We start from the raw sequence: 21,445 nt of genomic DNA on the forward strand, positions 1-21,445 counted from the left end.
AGTGCATGCAGCTATTGATAATGTTTTTTAGTTAATGAATGTGTTCTTTCCTGGTAATTAAATGGCTTAATTATCACCAATTCTAGCTTTTTAAATTATAAAACTAGTTATATTTTAAAAATGGAGAAAAAGTACAGAATCACACTTGTAAATACAGAGAACAAACTGATGTTTGCCAGAGGGGAGTAGGGTGCAGGGCAGGGGCGTGGACAAAATGGGTGAAGGGGAGTGGGAGATACAGGCTTCTAGTTATGTAACAAATAAGTCATGGGAATAAAAGGTACAACAGAGGGTATACAATCAATGGCATAATAGTTTTGATGGTGATAGATTGTGGCTACACTTGTGGAAAGCACAGCATAACATAAAGAGTTCATGAATCATCATGTTGTATACCTGAAACTAATGTAACATTGTGTCTCAACTATACTGAAATTAAAAAATAAATAAAAATTGGGGCATCTGGGTGGCTCAGTCAGTTAGGCATCCGACTCTTTGATTTCAGCTCAGGGCATAATCCTAGGGTTGTGCAATCACACTCAGTTTCTACTCTTGAGTGTGGAGCCTGCTGAGGATTCCCTCTCTCTGTCTGCCTCTCCCCCCTGCTCATGCTCCCTAAATAAATAAATAAATAAATAAGTAAGTAAGTAAGTAAGTAAATAATAAAAACTAGGGAAAATACTAGGAAAAGAGAAAGGAAGCTCTAAGGTCAAACCATTTTTTTTATTCAAGTATAATTAACATACAGTGTTATATTAGTTTCAAGTGTACAGTATAATGATTCAACAATTCTACACATCTCAGTGTTTATCAAGGTAAGTGTGTTCTTAACACCCTTTATCTATTTCATCCACCCCTCACCCACCTCCCCTCTGGCAACCACGAGTTTGTTCTCTGTATTTAAGAGTCTGTTCCTTTTGTCTTTCAGATTCAACATGTAATTTAAGTCATGGTATTTGCCTTTCTCTGATTGGACTTATTTCACTTAGCATTATACCCTCTAGCTCCATCCATGTTGTTGCAAATGGCAAGACCTCATTATTCTTTATCACCGAGTAATTATGACATTTTAAAAATAAACCACATCTTCTTTATCCATTCATCTATTGATAGACACTGGCTTGCTTCCATATCTTAGCTACTGTATATAATGGTGTAGTAAACATAGGGGTGTATATGTCTTTTCAAATAAGTGTTTTTGTTTTCCTTGGGCAAATACCCAGTAGTAGAATTAGTGGATCATATGGTATTTCTACTTTTAATTTTTTGAGGAACCTCCACACTGTTTTCCAGAGTGGCTGCACCAATTCCCACCAACAGTGCATAAGGGTTCCTTTTTCTCCACATCCTTGCCAAATACTTGTCATTTCTTGTCTTTTTTATTCTAGTCATTCTGACAGGTGTCAGGTGATGTATCTCAGCACTTGATTTGCACTTCCCTGATGATGAGTGATGTTGAGCATCTTTTCATGCATGTTTGTCTTCTTTAGAAAAATAACTATACAGGTCCTCTGCCCATTTTTTAATTGGGTTATTTGTGGTTTTTTGATATTGAGTTGTGTAAGTTCTTTGTATACTTTGGATATTAACCCCTTATTGGATACATTATTTGCAAATATCTTCTCCCATTCAGTAGACTGTCTTTTTGTTTTGTTGATGGTTTCGTCCTGTGCTGTGCAAAAGCTTATCTTTGTCTAGTTCCAATAGTTTAATTTTGCTTTTGTTTCCCTTGCCAGAGGAGATGTATCTAGAAAAATGTTTCTATGGCTGATGTCAAAGAAAGTACTTCCTATGCTTTCTTCCAGAAATTTTATGGCTTCAGGTCTCACATCTAGGTCTTTAACCCATTTTGAGCTTATTTTTGAGTATGGTGTAAGAAAGTGGTCCAGTTTTCCCAACACCATTTGTTGAAGAGACTTTTTCCCCACTGTATATTCTTGCCTCCTTCATCATAGATTCATTGACCATATACAGGTGGGTTTATTTCTGGGCTGTCTATTTTGTTCCATTGAGCTGTATGTCTATTTTTGTGCCAGTACCATACTGTTTTGATTACTAAGCATTGTAGTATAACTTAAAATCTGGAATTGTGGTATCTCCAGCTTTGTCCTTCTTTTTCAAGACTGTTTTGGCTACTTGGGGTCTTTAATGGGTCCATACAAATTGTGGGTTATTTGTTCCAGTTCTTTGAAAAATGTTGGCATTTTGACAGGGGTTGCATTAAATCTATAGACTATGTTGGGTAGTTTGGACATTTTAAAAATATTGGTTCTTCCAGTCCATGAGCATGGAATATCCTTCCATCTGTGACACCCTCAATGTCTCTCGTCAATGTTTTATAGTTTTTAGAGTACAGATTTTTCACCTCCTTGGTTAGGTTTATTCTTAGGTGTTTTATTATTTTTGGTGCAATTATAAATGAAATTATTCTCTTAATCTGCTACATCATTACTAGTGTAGAGAAATGCAACAGATTTCTGTATATTCATCTCATATCCTGTGACTTTACTGAATTCATTTGTCAGTTGTAGTGTAGTTTTTTGGTGGAGTTCAAACTATTTTTAATAAACATTTAAAAAAATACGACCAAGAAATGTAAAAATATCTTTTCCACAATAACTTTGCAATTACTGTGACAATTAATGATGATTAAAGATATACAGCAATGCTATCACACACTCTGCTCAACAGCTTCACAAACAGTGCCTGTTCTTACAGTCTGAGATCTCATCTTCTAGAACACCCTGTCTGATTTGGATTTTACCTCATTTTTTATAAAGACAGCATGCACTACAGCTTCTTTATCTTCATTAGAAGGCAAATGAACTGCTTCTTCAGGTATGATCTGGGACCACTGGCCTACCAATGAAGGGCTTTTAGAAGATAAGATATTCTTGAATTCCAAATATTCCCAAAGAAATATGCATCCAGGAGTTATAAGCAGAACTCTTCTCCCATTTCCAGATACATACAAGTACAGTCTCAAAGAGCTTGCTTTAAAAAAACAAACAAACAAAAAAAAAGGCAATTAAACCTGTGAAGTCTGAATTCCTCCCAGAAAGTACATCATTTATCTATCCTGACAATAAGACACCTAAATGATGTTTCATTTCCATTCAGGATAAAACTAAGGCACTACTAATAAATTAAAAGTACAAATAATAATATTTACCATGTACTTGTCATGTGATATTAGGAACCCCCTGTTATCAGATATGTTAGGCAAGCCAGACTTTTCTTCAAGATGAATCTAAGTATCACAAATAAACACCATCAGGGTGCCTGAGTGGCTCAGTCAGTTAAATGACCAACTCTTGATTTCAGCTCAGGCCACTATCTCATGGTTTGTGGGTTTGAGTCCTGAATTGGGCTCTGCATTGAGCATGGAGCCTGCTTAAGATTCATTCATTCTCTCTCTCTCTCTCCCTCTCTCTCCCCCTCTCCCTCTCCCTCTCTTTGCCCCTCCCCCACTCACCTGTGTGCTCTCCCTAAATACATAAATAGTAAAAAACAAACACCATCAAAAAAATCATATATACAAGAAAACATATATATGTATATGTATATATATATATATATATTTATACATACACAGATATATTTATGCACACATACAGAGATATTTTTAAAATAGTAATAGGAAAATGTTCCATCTTCTTTTCCTCCCATTTATCAAGGAAACTAATTTAAACAAATAAAAAATTCCCACCTACTACAGCTTGAATCATTTTCTTAGGCTTTTCAGCTGCCTGTACAGTTTTCAAGCAATCTTGATCTTTGTTCCAAAGAAAAAGCTCCCCTGTAGTGAGTACCCCAGCCAGCCAGGCATCTGTTTCCAAAAAGGAAATACAATAGTTATAATCTAATATTTCCCTTAATATTACCCCAAGTTTTTATGAATACAATTAATCCAGCCTTTTGAAAATATCAGTACTACTTAACCATTACTGGATGTTGTTAGGACAATAGCATCCTTCAACAAAGGCTGCAGACAAGGAATTTTCTTCTTTGTTCTTCCAGAGAGCAAATTAATTTCATTTATAAATTTATTATCCAAAAGGAAAACAGCTTCATTTTCCTAAGAGAAGAAACATATGACACTTAAGAGGTGCCAGGAGGCAATTCAACCTCTAATCTAAATAAATTATCCCAGAAAGGAAAACAAAGTGACATTCAAGAAAGATTATACATTTGTACCACAAATCATAAAATGAAAATAAGGTTGATTAGGTATCCTGGAGATTTTTCACTCTATCTTAAAATATTTATTAGAATTACTAGGTAAGATGACCTAATGGCTGCACCTAGACCTTTTTGACCTTTAAAATTATAAGAGTACTGGAAATGCAAGCTGGTGCAGCCACTCTGGAAAACAGTATGGAGGTTCCTCAAAACACTAAAAATAGAACTACCCTATGACCCAGCAATTGCACTACTGGGTATTATCCAAGGGATACAGGTGTGCTGTTTCGAAGGGACACATGCACCCCCATGTTTATAGCAGCACTATCAACAATAGCCAAAGTATGGAAAGAGCCCAAATGCCCACTGATGAATGAATGGATAAAAAAGATGTGGTATATATACAGTGGAGGATTACTCGGCAATCGAAAACAATGAAATCTTGCCATTTACAACTACATGGATGGAACTGGAGGGTATTATGCTAAGTGAAATTAGTCAGTCAGAGAAAGACAAGTATCATATGACTTCACTCATATGAGGACTATAAGAGACAAAACAGATGAACATAAGGAAAGGGAAACAAAAAGAATATAAAAACAGGGAGGGGGGCAAAACAGAAGAGACTCATAAATATGGAGAACAAACTGAGGGTTACTGGAGGGGTGGTGGGAGGGGGGGGATGGGCTAAATGAGTAAGAGGCACTAAGGAATCTACTCCTAAAATCATTGTTGCACTATATGCTAATTAATTTGGATGTAAATTTTTAAAAAATTAAAATAAAAGAAAAAAATAATAAAATAAATTATAAGAGTGCTGGGGCCCCTAGGTGGTTCAGTTGTTTAAGTAGTTAGGTGTCTAACTTCAGTTCAGGTCATAATCTCATGGTTCACAGGTTCGAGCCCTGCATTGGGCTCTGTGCTGACAGCTTAGAGCCTAGAGCCTATTTTGGATTCTGTGTCCCTGTCTCTCCCCTGCTCGTACTCTCTCCCTTTCTCAAAGATAAATAAACACTAAAAAAAAATTTTTTTTAATCATAAAAGTGTCTTACAATTCTGCTAGCCAAAATTGGGTTACATGTTGTTTAATTTCATGAATTTGATCAGTAGTATGGGCAAGCTTTTTAATTATTTACCTACACTAGGGGCACCTGGGTGGCTCAGTCAGTTAAGTGTCCAACTCTTGATTTTGGCTCAGGTCATGATATCATGGTGTGTGAGATTGAGCCCCTTACTGGGTTCTGCGCTGACATCAGGAGCCTGCTTGGGATTCTCTCTCTCCCGCTCTCTCTCTGCCCCTCCCCTGCTTGTCCATACGCTCTCTCTCTCAAATGTACATTTAAAAAAAAAAAACAAAAACAGCATCTTTAAAAAGAAAGAAGAGACTAGAGGAAGTTAACGATATAATTTCTCACAGGAAATGACACTAACACTAAAACACCAATCGTTAAAATTTTCATAATTATTACCTATTCTAAGAGGATTTTATAGGCTTGCTTAATTTCCCTAAGGTGACGAATCTCTTCCATATATTGTGAATGGTATTCCTGGATTTCTGGTGTATCCTGGCCCAACTTTATCCTAGTTTTAAGGGGCATAGGGCATACTCATGAAAATCACAATGGTAAGAAAACAGTCCACTGACTGTTCCGGTAAGAAAGGATTCAGAAGATTAAATATTCCCTTTGGTTACAAAAAACAAAAATTTTTTGCACAGCACAGGAGGAAACCATCAACAAAAAGGCAATCTACTGAATGGGAGAAGATATTTGCAAATGATATGTTCAATAAGGGGTTAATATCCAAAGTATACAAAGAAATTATACAACTCAACACCAAAAAACCCCAAATAACCCGATTAAAAATGGGCAGAGGACCTGAATAGACATTTTTCCAAAGAAGATATACAGAAGGTCAATAGATACACGAAAAGATGCTCAATATCATATTATCATGGAAGTACATCAAAACCACACTGAGATATATCATCCTACACCTGTCAGAATGACTAGAATCAAAAAGACAAGAGGGGCACCTTGCTGGCTCAGTCAGTGAGCATGGGACTCTTGGTCTCAAGGTCGTGAGTTTGAGCCCCACATTGGTACTTACAAATAAAATATTAAAAAAAAAAAAGAAATAACAAGTATTTGGCAAGGATATAGAGAAAAAGAAACACTTATACACTGTTGGTAGGAATGTAAGTTGGTGCAGCAACTCTGGCAAAACAGTATGGAGGTTCCTCAAAAAATTAAAAATAGAAATACCATATGATTCACTAATTCTACTACGGGTATTTACCAAGGAAAACAAAAACTCTAATTCAAAAAGACATTCACACCTCTATGTTTATTGCAGCATTATTTATAGTAGCCAAGATATGGAAGCAAGCCAGTGTCTATCAATAGATGAATGAATAAAGTTGTGGTATGGGGCACCTGGTGGCTCCTTGGTTAATTGTCCAGCTCTTGAATGCAGCTCAGATCATGATCTCGTGGTTCATGAGTTCGAGCCCTGCATCAGGCTCCGCACTGACAGCACAGAGCCTAATTGGGATTCTCTCTCTCCCTCTCTCACTGCCCCTCCCATGCTCTCTCTTTCTCTCAAAATATATGAATAACTTAAAAGAAGAAGAAGAAGAAGAAGGAGGAGGAGGAGGAGGAGGAGGAGGAGGAGGTGGTGGTGGTGGTGGTGGTGGTGGTGGTGGTGGTGGTGGTATAGGGGCATCTGGGTGGCTCAGTGAGTTAAGTGTCTGATTTCAGCTCAGGTCATGATCTTGCAGTTCATGAGTTCAAGCCCCACATCAGGTAGTGGAGAACCTGCTTGGGATTCTCTCTCCCTCCCTCTCTCTGCCCCTTCCCCACTTTGTGTGCACATGCTCTCTCTCAAAATAAATAAATAAACTTAAAAAAAAAAAAGAAGAGGGGGCGCCTGGGTGGCTCAGTTGGTTAGGCATCTACTTCAGCTGAGATCACAATCTCAAGGTTCATGAGTCTGAGCCCCCATCAGGCTCTCTGCTGTCAGTACAGAGGCTGCTTCAGATCCTCTGTCCCCCTCTCTCTCTGCCCCTCCCTGGCTCATGTTCTTTCTGTCAAAAATAAATAAACATTAAAAAAACAAGTTAAAAAAAAAAGAAGTGATATGTATAAAATGGAATATTACTCGGTGATTAAAAAAAAGAATGAGACCTTGCCATTTGCAATAACATGGATGGACCTAGAAGGTATAATACTAAGTAAAATAAGTCAGTCAGAGAAAGACAAATATCATGATTTCACTTACATGTTGAATCTAAAAATCAAAATGAACAACAACAAAATAAACAGACTCTTAAATACAGAGAACAAACTTGTAGATGCCAGAGGGGAGAGGAGTGGGGAGATGGGCAAAATAGTTGAAGGGGATTAAGAAGTTCAAACTTCCAGTCATAAAATGTATGTTACCGATATAAAAAGTACAGCATAGAGTATATACTCAGTAATATTGTAATAGTGTTGTATGGTGACAGATGGTGACTGTACTTATTGTGATAAGCACTGAGTAATGCATGGAATTATAGGATATGTTGTACACCTAAACCTAATATAACATTGCATGTTAATTATATTTAAATTTAAAAATTCCTTTTGATATTTGCCATCTCAACCTTAAATTAACAGGACAAAAATTTTTTTTTTTGAAAATAAAGTATTTCTTCTACACAGACCATTTAACTTTCTTGAGAAGCTAACTTGCTCAACATAAAAACAAACAAACAAACAAACAAATGAGCGCCTGGGTGGCTCAGTCGGTTAAGCATCCAACTTCAGCTCAGGTCATGATCTCGCTGTCTGTAAGTTCGAGTCCCACTCAGGCTCTGTGCTGATAGCTCAGAGCCTGGAACCTGCTTCAGATTCTGTGTCTCCTTCTCTCTCTGCCCCTCCCCTGCTCACATTTTGTCTCTCTCTCTCAATAACAAACGTTAAAAAAATTTTTTTTAATTAAAAAAAAACACAAACACAAAAAACTCCGTTCAGTGAGGTGATCCTGCTAAAGATGGTGTTTTGTTTTGTTTTATTTATTTATTTTTTTTAATTTTTTTTAACGTTTATTTATTTTTGAGACAGAGAGAGACAGAGCATGAACAGGGGAGGGGCAGAGAGAGAGAGGGAGACACAGAATGGGAAGCAGGCTCCAGGCTCTGAGCCATCAGCCCAGAGCCCAACGCGGGGCTCGAACTCACGGACCGCGAGATCGTGACCTGAGCTGAAGTCGGACGCTTAACCGACTGAGCCACCCAGGCGCCCTTGTTTTTTTTTTTTAAAGACCATAGAACATTCTATCTTAGAGGCAAAGTACACATTTAACACATTATTATAGCTGGTATTGTATGAAGAAAGAAAAACCTACCTGTCCTAACCAGGAGACTCGTGGCCAGGGCTTTTTCTGCTTGATACTTGTTGATGTCAAAACTTCTAATCTTATCTCCATGCTTCTTGCAATGACCAATTAGGTAAAAAGTCACAAGATGCTGTAAATAATAATAATAATAAGTAGCCCATAAGATTTATAAGGATTCTAATTTAGAATGTTCACCAAGTTTTGGTAAATCACTTTTTTCATCAGCTCAAGTTAACTGTCTTTTTAAGGTAAGATATAAAGAATGCATTCAGTATCTCATCTTATATCTTGAATAGTCAAGCAAAATGTATTTGCTTTTTTCACAAGTTGTTTCTCGGGCTATGAAGATAAAAATAAACTAGGAAAAGATCTTGACAATGAAGTTTCTATGTGATATGCTTTTCTCAGTGCCATAGGTTGTATTTCCCAAAGATGGCCACAACAGTATCTCCCATCCTACATAGTCTTCCTCAACTATGACTTTGACACTTCTCTCATTGAGAGCTCTGCCCCATGCCTCCCTCATCCCTTAAAAGTGGGTGAGATTTTAATTATTCTAACCAAGAGTAAAATGGAAGTGATGTTATACATTTCCCAAGGCTCAATCATAAAAAGCAATTATAGCTTCTACCTTACCCCCTGGAGTAATTACACTCTTGAAGCCTTCAATCGCCATATAAACAAACCACCCTGAGCCATTGAGCTGTAAGAAAGTCCAAACTAGCCCACATAAAGATGAAGCCCCAAGAAAACATGTAGTGAAGATGCGTTAGCAAGTACCCATGCTGGGTATGGAGATAGTTGCAATGGAATCCAAGAAGAGTTTGTCAGAGCCCAAGCAGGGTGAGGAAAACATAATCCATTCTTGGGAGAATCCTGGGAGGATGTTCACACAGTATGACATGACAGCCTGGCACAGTGTGCTGGAGCCCAAACAGAGAGAAACACAGAAGTCACACTGAAAAGGATCCCACTGACCAAACTGAAAACAGCTGGAGGATCAAAACATATTACGGCAATGGACTTAAAATCCATAGAATAAAATAGAAAACCATGAATCCATAGAATTATGAATAAGTAAACAAATAAATTGAACATTTCATAAAAATGGCATATTTACATTGTTATAAAGTATAAAAATACCCTATAAGGTACTCATTAGTTACAAAAAAAGAGTAACTTTATGATGAAAAAGCCAGGCAGACTCCATTTAATCCAGTGATCAAAATGAAAATTATCAGAAATGGGACAACTGGAAATCATGTATCACCTAATAGGTAAAATGAGAAAAATTTCTGTGACATCTGTGCTAAAGACACATAACCTGAATCTAATCACAAGGAAATATCAGGAAAACCCAAGTTAAGGGACATTCTACAAAATAACTGATCTGAAAACTTTCAAAAACCTTGAAAAGTTTCAAGGGTGTGAAAGTCAGGAAGATCAAGAAACTGGTCCCAGGATGCCTGGGTGGCTCAACTGGTTGAGCGTCTGACTCTTGATTTTGGCTAACGTCATGATCCCGGGTCATGGGACTGAGCCCCACATCAGGCTCCACTGAGCATGGAACTTAAGCTCTGACCCTCTCCCCCACTGCATAGTCTCTCTCTCTAAATTAAAAAAAAAAAGAAAGAAAGAAAAAAAAAGAAACTGGTCCCAAGTGGAAAACCTGGTAACTAAATAAATTGCAATGAGTATCTTTTCATGATAAAAGACAATATTGGCAACAGGCAAAACTTAAATAGAAAGAGAAACTGAGGACGATATGGTTGTAATGTATGAATGCTAATTTTGATTTTGATGTGGTGTCTTCCAATTTTGGAGGTGAATGTCCTTGTTTGCAGAAAATACACACTAAAATATTCAGAGGTAAGGGAACATCAGTTGGTCACTCTCAAATGGTTTGTGAAAAAAAGTTCTTTGTACTATATATGCAATTTTCCTGGAAGTTTCTGTTACAAATTAATTTTTTTTAATTCTCAAAATTGTGAAATCTTGAACAATGATGTAATTTGGTCATTGGTCTGGACTGTATTCAATCATTAACCATATTCTTTCCTCCTTTTTAAAAAATTCTATATTCCTGGGGCACTAGGGTGGCTCATTCGGTTGAGCGCCTGACTTCAGCTCAGGTCATGATCTCACGGTTTGTGGGTTCAGGCCCTGCCTCGGGCTCTGTGCTGATAGCTCAGAGCCCGGAGCCTGCTTCGGATTCTGTGTCTCCCTCTCTCTCTCTCTGCCCCTCCCCGACTCGTGCTCACTCTCTCTCGAAAATAAATAAATGTAAAAAAAAAATTTTTTTTTTAAATTCTATATTCCTGGGGCACCGGGGTTGCTCAGTTGGTTCAGTGACCAACTTTGACTCAGGTTATGACCTTCCAGTGCATGAGCTCAAGTCCCGCACTGGGCTCACTGCTGTCAGCACAAGCCTGGTTCATATCCTCTGTCCCCCCCGCCCCCCGCCCTCCCCTATTTGTGCTTTTTCTCCCTCAAAAAAAATTTTTTTTAATTCTATATTTCTAATTCTATTTAGTTTACGAATTCCAAAATAGTTGAATTTATTTGGTATGATTAAAGATCTTTAAAAAGAAAGTAGCTGAACTTTTTAATAAAATAAGCTTTAAAAGAAAAACTATCCAAGTACAGCAAAGAGGACCTATTAAGATGCTAGCCAACCTCATATTTTATACTGTAACATTATGTTTTTCAATTACTCAGAACTCTAAAAATCTAAATGACTACTTCCTGAGACACTATTTTTATAAATTTTAAATATAACTAAAATTATAAATAAATTATTTAAAAAAGTGAACCAAAAGCAATAGGAATGATTTTATCAGAAAAGCATCATTTGTAGCTCCTAACGAAATAATAGGTCTAGTCAACAGTATCAGTGGTTGCTAAAACTATTAGGTGAAAGTAGTTCATCTGTAACAGATGAACTGACATGGCCTACACTCACTAATAAATCTTAAAATTACTATGAGACAGGGGCACCTGGGTGGTTCAGTCAGTTAAGCACTGGACTCTTGGATTTTGGCTCAGGTCATGGTCTTGCATTTCAGTGGGTTTGAGCCCCGAGTCAGGCTCTGAGCTGGCAGTGTGGAGGCTGCTTGGGATTCTCGCTCACCCTCTCTCTCTCTATCTCTCCCCGGCTTGCACTCTCTCTCTCAAAATTTAAAAAAAAAAATTTTTTTAAAGTTACTGTGAGACAAAGACATTATATCCCTCCTGATATGTTGCTACATAGATAGGAGGTACACAGAACCATCTATGAAATATTCTTTAAAAGATAAAAATTTTAAACTGAACCTTAATCTGTCTGACTCTAAACATCAATGAACAAGAAATAAAGAAAATAAAGGAACATATTAAATACACCAGGAAAATAAAATCAACCAAATTCACAATGTAAAAAATGCTATAGGATAAATGATGCAGTTGGTTCAACAAATAAATGGTATTTTAACGGGGGGAAGGAGTGGGGCACCTGGGTGGCTCGGTCAGTTAACCATTTGCCTTTGGCTCAGGTCATGATTTCACAGTTCATGAGTTCAAGCCCCGCCATCAGGCTCTCTGCTGCCAGCGCAGAGCCTGCTCTGGACCCTCTGTCCCCTTCTCTCTCTCCCCATCCCCTGCTGTCTCTCTTAAAAAATAAATAAACATTAAAAAAAATTTTACAGGGGAGAGGGAGAAGCTTATATATGTATTACATAGATATAGATATGCATATATGGGGTAACGTTAAGAGACATAATAACCAAATGTAATATACGAAGATCTATTTTGGACTTTAATTCAAATAAACCAGTTAGAAATAGATATTCAGCAGCTGCCAAAAGAATAAGGAAGGTCTAGGGGCGCCAGAATGGCTCAGTTGGTTGTGCACCCAACTCTTAATTTCAGCTCAGGTCATGGTTCCAGGGTTGTAGGTTCAAGCCCGGAGTCAGGTTTTGCACTGAGCATGGACCCTGCTTGGGATATTCTCTCTCATTCATTCATTCTCTCTCTCTCTCTCCCTCAACCCCTCTGCTTGCACTCTCCCTCTCTCTCTCAAAAAAAAAAAAAAAAGAATAAGGAAGATCTCTCTGATTTCTAGAATATATTGCTAATTGAAAAAAGTAAAGTGCAAAGGAATATACATAGGGGCACCTGGCTGGCTCAGTTGGTAGAGCAAGCAACTCTTGATCTTGATCTTGATCTTGGGGTCATGACTTCAAGCCCCATACTGGTGTGGTGCCTACTTAAAAAAAAGAGTATACCTAGTATACTACCTTATATGTAAAGAGATGAAAATAACATATGCATCATTTAATTTTGTAAAAAGAAAAAGAAAACAAAAATTAACAGGCTAATAACTAACTTCCACTGGGGGGAGGGTGACAAAGTGGAAAGGCTAGAAAGAGAGGGATACTTCTTAATATACCTTTTTGTATAGTTTTGATTTCTAGAATCATATTAGTAAAAACAAGAATGGAGGGGGTACATAAAAATACAAAGAGAAACAAATCTGACTATATTTCAAATAAGTAAAATAACCCCAATGAAGAAAAAAAGGATCAATTCAAGTAACTTTTTTTTTAAATTTTTTTGAGAGAGACAGAGCATGAGCAGCGGAGGGGCAGAGAGAGAGGGAGACAGAATCCAAAGCAGGTTCCAGGCTCTGAGCTGTCAGCCCAGAGCCTGACGTGGGGCTCAGACCCATGAAATGCAAGACCATGACCTGAGCTGAAGTCGGAGGCTTAACCATCTGAGCCACGCAGGCACCCCCAAATAACTTTTAAACAGAATATTTTGACGATATGCTCTCAAACTGAAGATAAAAAGAACAACAAACAAATGTCAAATTCTTCTTGGTTGTTTTCCCTAGGGGTATAAATACAAAAATTATGAAGCTACTTTTTGTGTATTTAGGGCTGAGCAAATGAACATATGCATACATATATGTGTATGTTTGTGCATACATATGTGTATCACACACACACACACACATAGCTGTTGATGGGAGCCAGCATTCTCATTGAAGAAGGGGAAACAATTATAGAATGGGGAATGGGGAAAGGTAAAGAAAAGCCCTAAGAGGCTAGATTATAATTGGAAGTATCTGTATAAAAACTCATGATTTCTAGCTCTGTCCTCTAAAAGAGGCTAAGAGCAATGATATTCCAGTAGCAATGAGCAAACCTAGCACCCAGATTTTGGTTTCTAAACCAAAAAGAAACACCATTCCTCAGTAAAAGAAACCAGGACTCCTTGAAAAAACAGCTGATTTCAGGGCAGGGATAGAAAAGGAAACAGATGGACCTGGAACATTTTTTTGTTCCAAAGTTAAGGAAACAAACATATGATAGAGACATGTCAAAAGAAACAGGATCGAGATTGAAGGGCCAAATCCCCCAAATTTGAGACTCTCAGCATCAAAGAAGATGAGCAACAGGTTACAATCTATTAAATAAAAAATATGGGGCACCTGGGTGGCTCAGTCAGTTAAGCATCCAACTCTTGATATTGGCTCAGATTGTATCTCACCATGGTATGATCGAGTCAGACTCTGCACTAGGCATGGAGCCTGCTTGAGATTTTCTCTCTCCTTCTCCCTCTGCCTCTGCCTCTCTCTCCCCGCCCCACAAAAAAAAAAAAGAAAGAAAGAAAGAAGAATAAATGAGAGTGTTTTTGTGGATACTAACTGCACACATGCTGAACAAAGTTTGAAGTTTAAAACTTTCCTCCCTTCCTCTGTTTATACAAAATAAAATAACGAGTTTCTCAAAAAAAAAGAATAAATGAGGCCACACTGATTCAAGGGTAGATGTGGAAAACCACTATTTTAAAACTATCATAGTAGGGGCGCCTGGGTGGCTCAGTTGGTTAAGCATCCGACTTCGGCTCAGGTCATGATCTCGCCAGGTTTGTGGGTTCGAGCCCCGCATCGGGCTCTGTGCTGACAGCTCAGAGCCTGGAGCCTGTTTCAGATTCTGTGTCTCTTCCTCTCTCTCTGCCCACCCCCCCATGCTCATGTTCTTTCTCTCTCTGTCTCTCAATAATAAATAAACGTTTAAAAAAAAACTATCATAGTAAAAACTAATTTAGGAAAGAACCATCAATGGATGCTAAATCAGGCAGAGGGAGGGGGAGGATTCTGATAAGGAACAAGATATTTACATAATCTAGAGGTACTGGGGCACCTGGATGGCTCTCTCGGTTGAGGGTCTGACTCTTGATTTCAGGTAGGTCATGATCCCAGGGTCATGGGATTGAGCCCCGTGTTGGGTTCCAGGCTGGGTGTGGAGCCTCCTTAAGGTTCTCTCTCTCTCTCAAATATAAATATAAAATATATAATATATATATTTTTATAAAACATATATAAAATATATACATATATACACACACACACAATCTAGAGGTATTTCCCCACAAATTACAGCTGACCCTTGAACAGAGGTTTGAACTATACAGGTCCACTTATACACAGATTTTTTCAATAAATCTAATATAGTACTGCAAATGTGTTTTCTCTTCCTTATGATTTTATTAGTACAATTTTCTTTTCTCTAGCCTTAAGAATACATTATATAATTCACACAAGATACAAAATATGTGTCATTTTTGTTATTGGTAAGGCATGGTCAACAGTATACTATTAGTTCAGTATTTTGGGATTCAGCAGACTTTCAACTGCTTGGGGGGAGGGGGTGGCACCTCTAACACCCATGTGGTTTAAAGGTCAACTGTACTTAATTGGAAAATAAGGAGAAAATAACTGTTAATAGAAAAAAAATGAGAGTGGAAAAAAGGGATAACATCTTAACCTATAAGAGGGACACATGCTCCTCTGGTTGTGATAATGTGAAGACATGACATTACTTCTATAGTATTCCAACCAAAAAATTCAAACCTAACTCTATTCATGAGGAAACTCATATCGAAGAATATGATATAAATGGGCTCTTATTCCTTAAAAATATCAATATCATGAGAAACAAAGGCTCAAGAACACTCCAAGTTAAGGAAGATAAAAAATATAAGGCAACTAAATGAAATAAAATAAACTGGGGCACCTGGGTGGCTCGGTCGGTTAGGCGACCGACTTCGGCTCAGGTCATGATCTCGCGGTCCGTGAGTTCGAGCCCCTCGTCGGGCTCTGTGCTGACAGCTCAGAGCCTGGAGCCTGTTTCAGATTCTGTGTCTCCCTCTCTCTGACCCTCCCCCGTTCATGCTCTGTCTCTCTCTGTCTCAAAAATAAATAAACGTTAAAAAAAATAAAAAAAAATAAAAAAGAAATAAAATAAACTGAACTGTATCTTGTACTAGAAAATTTATTATAAAGGATATTATTGTGACAACTGACAACTAGAAATATGGATTATAGCACAGATAAAAGTAATTAAATTTCCTGAATTTGGTAAATGTACTTGTTTATGTAAAAGCGGTAAGAGCCATGACGCATGCAAGCCATTCTCAAATAGTTCAGAAAAAACAATGTGTGTGCACAAGTATAAAGAAAAGAAAAAAGCATGGGCAAAATATAAACAAAGGGTTCAACTGGGTAAGAGTACAGGAATTCCTTAGTATTATTCTTGTAATTTTTCTGTAAACCTGAATTTCAAATTCAAAAAAAAGAGGAGATTGGAATATGACAGGGTATTAGATGTTATTGAGGAATTAATGTTATTTTGGGGAGTATGTGGTAATTCTGAGTTTTGGGGGGGGGGGGGGGTTAATGTCCTTACGTCTCCTAGATAGGAGAGACACAGTATACACCTAAGTATTTATGCCAGGAATTTGCTTTAAAATACTCCAGATGTATCGCCATAGATAAGCCTCGCAACTAAAATGTAAAGGATAAAAAGCTCAAGATGTGAAGACAGCCCTACAGGATTTGATGATGGATGGTCTTTCACCTGTCGTAACTATAAAAGATGTTCTCACCTCCTGTTAGGTGGCAAAGATTATTTCTGCCTCATGGTGAACTGGCACTCGAAACACTAAAGCTACAGATAAACATCATGAAACAAGTACAATTAACTAACGGAAGAAAGAAATAAAAAAGAAACTCAATCACACAAGGTATGTTAGGAGGGAAAATATGGTTAAGTCTACCCTAAAAAAGTACGTTTATTCAAAACACACTGGAGAACACAATTTCCCGAGAAAAAGAGTCTAAGAAATCGCGTCCATTCATTCACCAGTGCTCAATTCATACCAAAGAAAGGCAAACAGAAGTTTTCGCCACGACCACCCCGCACAGGTCATCAGGTCATGTCCAGAGACCCCTCTGGGGTTTTCCACCGGACCCTGCAGCGTAGGCTTGGCGGGGACAGCCGCCGTCTCCCCCGCGAGGTGCTCAGTGCGGTGACCACGGGGACGCACAGGGGTGGACGACCAGGAGGGGGTCCCCGCCCAGGGCTGGCGCGGACCGGAGTTCGTCCCGCGCCGGCCGGAGGGCGACCCGACCCCCGGAGCTCCCGCGCCTCCGTCAGCCTGCGGATGCTGCGGCGCAAGAGCGACACGGGGAGGCTGGGGCAGGCCGAGGGAGAGGCAAGGGCCCGGACAGGGCAGCGGGGAAGGACGAGGGGACGGGGTGCGGCAGGAGAAGGCGGGGGGAGGTCGCGCACCGGCCAGACGCTAGGGTGCGGGTTGGACCCGAAGAGCCCGCGGACGCCGGCGGCCCAACGTGCGGGGAGGGGGCTGGGGCCACAAGCGGCAGGAATCTGCCCTTAGTTACCTCCGCCGGGGCTCCTGGCCCGTCCGGGGCGGGGAAGGCGAGGCCGAGGGCGAAACGGGCAGCGCTGCGAGGAGGCGGGAGGGCGACGGCCACGGGCCCAGCGGGCCACCGGACGCGAGCCTGTACCCTGGCGACCGCGGCGGGCGGGGAAGGAGACGGCGGGCACCGCCAGGGCGCCTGCTCGGAGCCGCCCGGGAGCGCGGGCGGGAAGCTCGCGATGCTCCTCCTTCCCTCCTCCTCTTCCAGGCTCTCCAGGTTCCCGCCCCTCGTCCTCCGAGCCGCCCCTCGACTCCGCACCCTCTCCCGGCCTCCTTGCCTCCGCCTCCCGCTCCCGGTCTCCTCCGCGGGCTCCCGCCGCTTCCCCCCCCCCCCCTCCCCCCCCCGCCCTTCGGTCTCCTCAGCTTCCGCCGGGGGTTCGTTACTCTCGCCGGCGCGCTTCCGAGGCTCGCGTCTTGCGTGCCCGGGAACTGTGCAGCGCTTTTCAGAGAAACTGTTTAATAACCGACTGATGGGCCACTCGCGGGACGTCCCCTCTCGTGGGGAGTCCTCCCCGGACCCGAAAACAAAAGGCCCCCCCAAAGACCCGGTGGACAACCTACAGCACTAAGGGAAGTGTGTCTGTGCTCGCCATCCTAGTGACTTGTTCGTCTCTGACACTGTTTTGGCTTCCTTTGCCCCAGTCCTGGGTCCAGCCGACTGACTCGGGACAGGGGTCACGAACAAGCAGCCCGGTCTAGCCTGGAAAAGCATTTTTTTCTGTAACTTAAATTTGAATGCCTTAGGCAGTGGCATGCTCTGTTTTCCCTCCTCATCTTCCTTTTCACATGTTGAATGTGAGAATTATTTGGAGAGCTTTGAAAAAACATTGGCGCTCGGGGTCCACTACTAAGGAGTTTGATTTGATTGATCTGGGATAGAACCCAAGTTTCTCTTGCTCTTCCTAAAAGTTTCCCAGGTCTATACTCGAATTAACATTTTAAAAAAAATAAAAAGAAACGCACACTTAAAAATAAAATAAACAATTTCTCCAGGTGATTCAAATGGGAAGTCAACGTAGAGCCTGATATGTATATTACCAAATTGACATTCTTAGTCATAATGCTAATTCCCAGGCCACCAGCATCATGAACATTGCCTATGGGCCTCACTTGCGTCTTCTTCAAACAGGTGACAATGCTAACTCATTATCTTATCATATATTTTTTATTTCTAGTGAGATTGAACATTTTTCAAATATTTATTATCCATTTGTCCAATTTCTCTTTTTTGAATTGTCTCTTTATATTCCTTGACCGTTTGTTCAATTGCAATGTTCAAGTTTTTGTTATTGTAAATAATTACTTATGAGAATTAAGTAATTATTCTGCCAAATGGAGCAAGTCTGCCATTTACTGTTTAATTTTGTTGATGTAAGTTACATGAGAATGTGAAATAACTAAATCTATTTGATAAGGTTTTCATGATTCTTATCCTCATTTAAACCAAGTTTCAGCTCCTGTCACCATTCTTTTTTTTTTTTAAGTTTATTTATTTTGAGAGAGAGCACGGAAGCACTAGCAGGGGAGAGGCAGAGAGAGGGGAGAAGAGAAAACCCCAAGCAAGCTCCATGCTCAGTGTACAGAGCCTGATGCAGGGCTTGAGGAAACCTTGACCTGGGGTTTGGGGAAGGGGTTACTTGATCTCACAACTGTGAGATCATGACCTGAGCTGAAACCAAGAGTTGGATGCTTAATGGACTGAGCCACCCAGGTGCCCCCACTATACTTAAAACCAAAATAAAACCACACATCTAGAAATTCATTTTCTTAGGCTCCATTTCCATTGAATTAGTTCAATTTAATGATCATACTACCATCTCATGGCTTTAGTTTTTTTAGAACAGTTTAAGGGTCACAACAAAACGAAAGGACAGGAACAGAGAGTTCCCATGTGATCCCCTGCCCCCACAAAAGCATAGCCTCTCACCCATTATTAACATCCCTCACCAGATTGGTACATTTGTTACAATTAATGAACCTACACTGACGCATCATCATCATTCAGAGTCTATAGTTTACATTATGATTCACTCTTGGTGTTGTACATTCTGTGGGCTTGGATTTTTCTGTAATTTATTACTAATTATCATATATGACAATGTTGTGTAGGGACTTTGAGAGTTTGGGGGGAAACTGTGTGACAATATTCCATGTTAAGATGTCCCTTTTCTTGGTGTGCCTGGATGGCTCAGTCCGTTAAGCGTTGGACTCTTGGTTTCATCTCAGGTCATGATTTCAAGATCATGAGATCAAGTCCCACATCGGGCTTACACTGACAGGCCAAGCCTGCTTGGGATTCTTTCTCTGCCCCTCTCCTACCCACACCCACTCACTCTCTAAATCAAATAAAATTAAAAAAAAATTTTTTAAAGACATCCCTTAAAGAAATTGTGGTTTATATATACAATGGAATACTACGTGGCAATGAGAAAAAATGAAATATGGCCTTTTGTAGCAACGTGGATGGAACTGGAGAGTGTTATGCTAAGTAAAGTCATACAGAGAAAGATATATACCATATGTTTTCACTCTTAGGTGGATCCGGAGAAATTTAACAGAAGACCATGGGGGAAGCGAAGGGGAAAAAAAAAAAAGTTAGAGAGGGAGGGAGGCAAACCATAAAAGACTCTTAAAAACTGGGAATAAACTGAGGGTTGTTGGGAGGGGGGGGGGAAGTGGGTGATGGGCATTGAGGAGGGCACCTGTTGGGATGAGCACTGGGTGTTGTATGGAAACCAATTTGACAATAAATTTCATAAAAAAAATAAAATAAAATAAAAAGGCATCCTTTTTCTTAAGACTTTCTTGCCTGTTTTGATGGACCATCTCCTATGTAGAGCTAGCTCTTCCCTCTCCTCTAATCCACATCTTTTTCTACAAACACCAAATTAATATTAACACAGAACAGCTTAAATATTTCTCTTAGATCCATCTAAGTCCTATAACTTCATTTTGGCCAGAGTACAATATCTCCTATAACAAACACTCCCCAAATCTCCATGGGTCAATGCAACTAAGCCACTTTTTTGGAATGAAGCTTGCTCTGCACTGCACCCCAAGATATTTTTCAGGGGTATACAAAAAATGAAATGATGAAATAACTAGATAAAATATTGTTGAATATTTTTTGATTTCAGAGTATGGAATATCTTTCAATGTAACATATAAAGAATTAGTTTTCTTACCATCTGAGATGAGAATTTATTTCTAGACGACACCCTCATTATTTAGGAAAATGCCTTGATATGCCTGTGAAATTTGCTACTGAATACCAATGTGCATGTCTCTTCTTTTTCCTCAGCACACAAGGACCATGTGTCTGGGCCCCTTTGTACCTAGATGCAGCCATGTGGCTATTTCTTGCCAATATGTGTGTCAGGGATGCGTGTTATTTTAACAACAGGGCAGTTAAGGGCATTTGTGCCTTTTCTAAACTCTCTCTCCTTTGACCTCTGCTTTTTGAAAGCAAAGAAGATGGTGGAAACACAAGATGGAAGCCTTAGGCAGAAAGCTAGGCATGCGCAACGGGAGGATGGACCTTAGACGTCCTGACCGAGAGCCCCAACAGAGGACCACCCAGGGAGCACCATGTTCCGCCCATCTAGTAGTCCGTCAGTGGTATAGCATCCTGTCAGAGGAAGAAGGAAATTTGTAGTCCCAGCTGCACTTGTGCAAAAAACACTGGGTTGTTCTTATTTGACCTGTGTCTCCAGAATGGAAATAATGTGGTTTCCTACCCCTTGCAGGTATCTTGAATACAGTTTGGGAAAGGACATGCAGTAGTCGGCTAATTATTATATAATTCAGACCTGCCACGCAAATGTTGCCACCCTAGGACCCACCCAAAAGAAAAAAAAATGATATAAGCCCACACCCTGGAGTTTCCAAGCCCCTTTGTCTCTTGCCCCCCTTCTCCCTTGGAGTGTACTTTAATAAAACTTTGTTCTGCTTTCCTTTCGCTGCCTGCAATTCTTTACTGTGGCAGTGAAAAGAACTGAGGCTTCTTTCTTTTTCCATCTACTTTGTCGTAACAAAAAAATTCAGGGTTCCTGAACAACTGAACATAGCTGCCTCTCTACTATAGCTACTTCTACCATAGCACTGGATAGAAGCTAAATGGTTG

At 39.8% G+C, this 21,445-nt stretch overlaps 1 protein-coding gene across 6 annotated transcripts in view; it reads right to left on the reverse strand.

The window, feature by feature from the left end:
• Nucleotides 1–17,399, reverse strand: part of CPLANE1 (ciliogenesis and planar polarity effector complex subunit 1) — a 138,912-nt gene extending 121,513 nt beyond the window's left edge. For all 6 annotated transcript variants that reach the window (XM_078445049.2, XM_078445044.2, XM_078445033.2 and 3 more), the window contains exons 1-5: nt 17,285–17,399; nt 8,569–8,689; nt 3,943–4,078; nt 3,710–3,829; nt 2,765–2,994 (exon numbers count right to left, since the gene is read on the reverse strand). In XM_078445049.2, the coding sequence (XP_078301175.2) occupies nt 2,765–2,994; nt 3,710–3,829; nt 3,943–4,078; nt 8,569–8,649 (567 nt within the window). In that variant the 5' untranslated portion in view covers nt 8,650–8,689; nt 17,285–17,399. The remainder of the gene's footprint in view (nt 1–2,764; nt 2,995–3,709; nt 3,830–3,942; nt 4,079–8,568; nt 8,690–17,284) is intronic.
• Nucleotides 17,400–21,445: the final 4,046 nt, after the last annotated feature.

This window comes from Panthera onca, chromosome A1, assembly GCF_046562875.1.
Source record: "Panthera onca isolate mPanOnc1 chromosome A1, mPanOnc1 haplotype 2, whole genome shotgun sequence".
Classification (NCBI taxonomy): Eukaryota; Metazoa; Chordata; class Mammalia; order Carnivora; family Felidae; genus Panthera; species Panthera onca.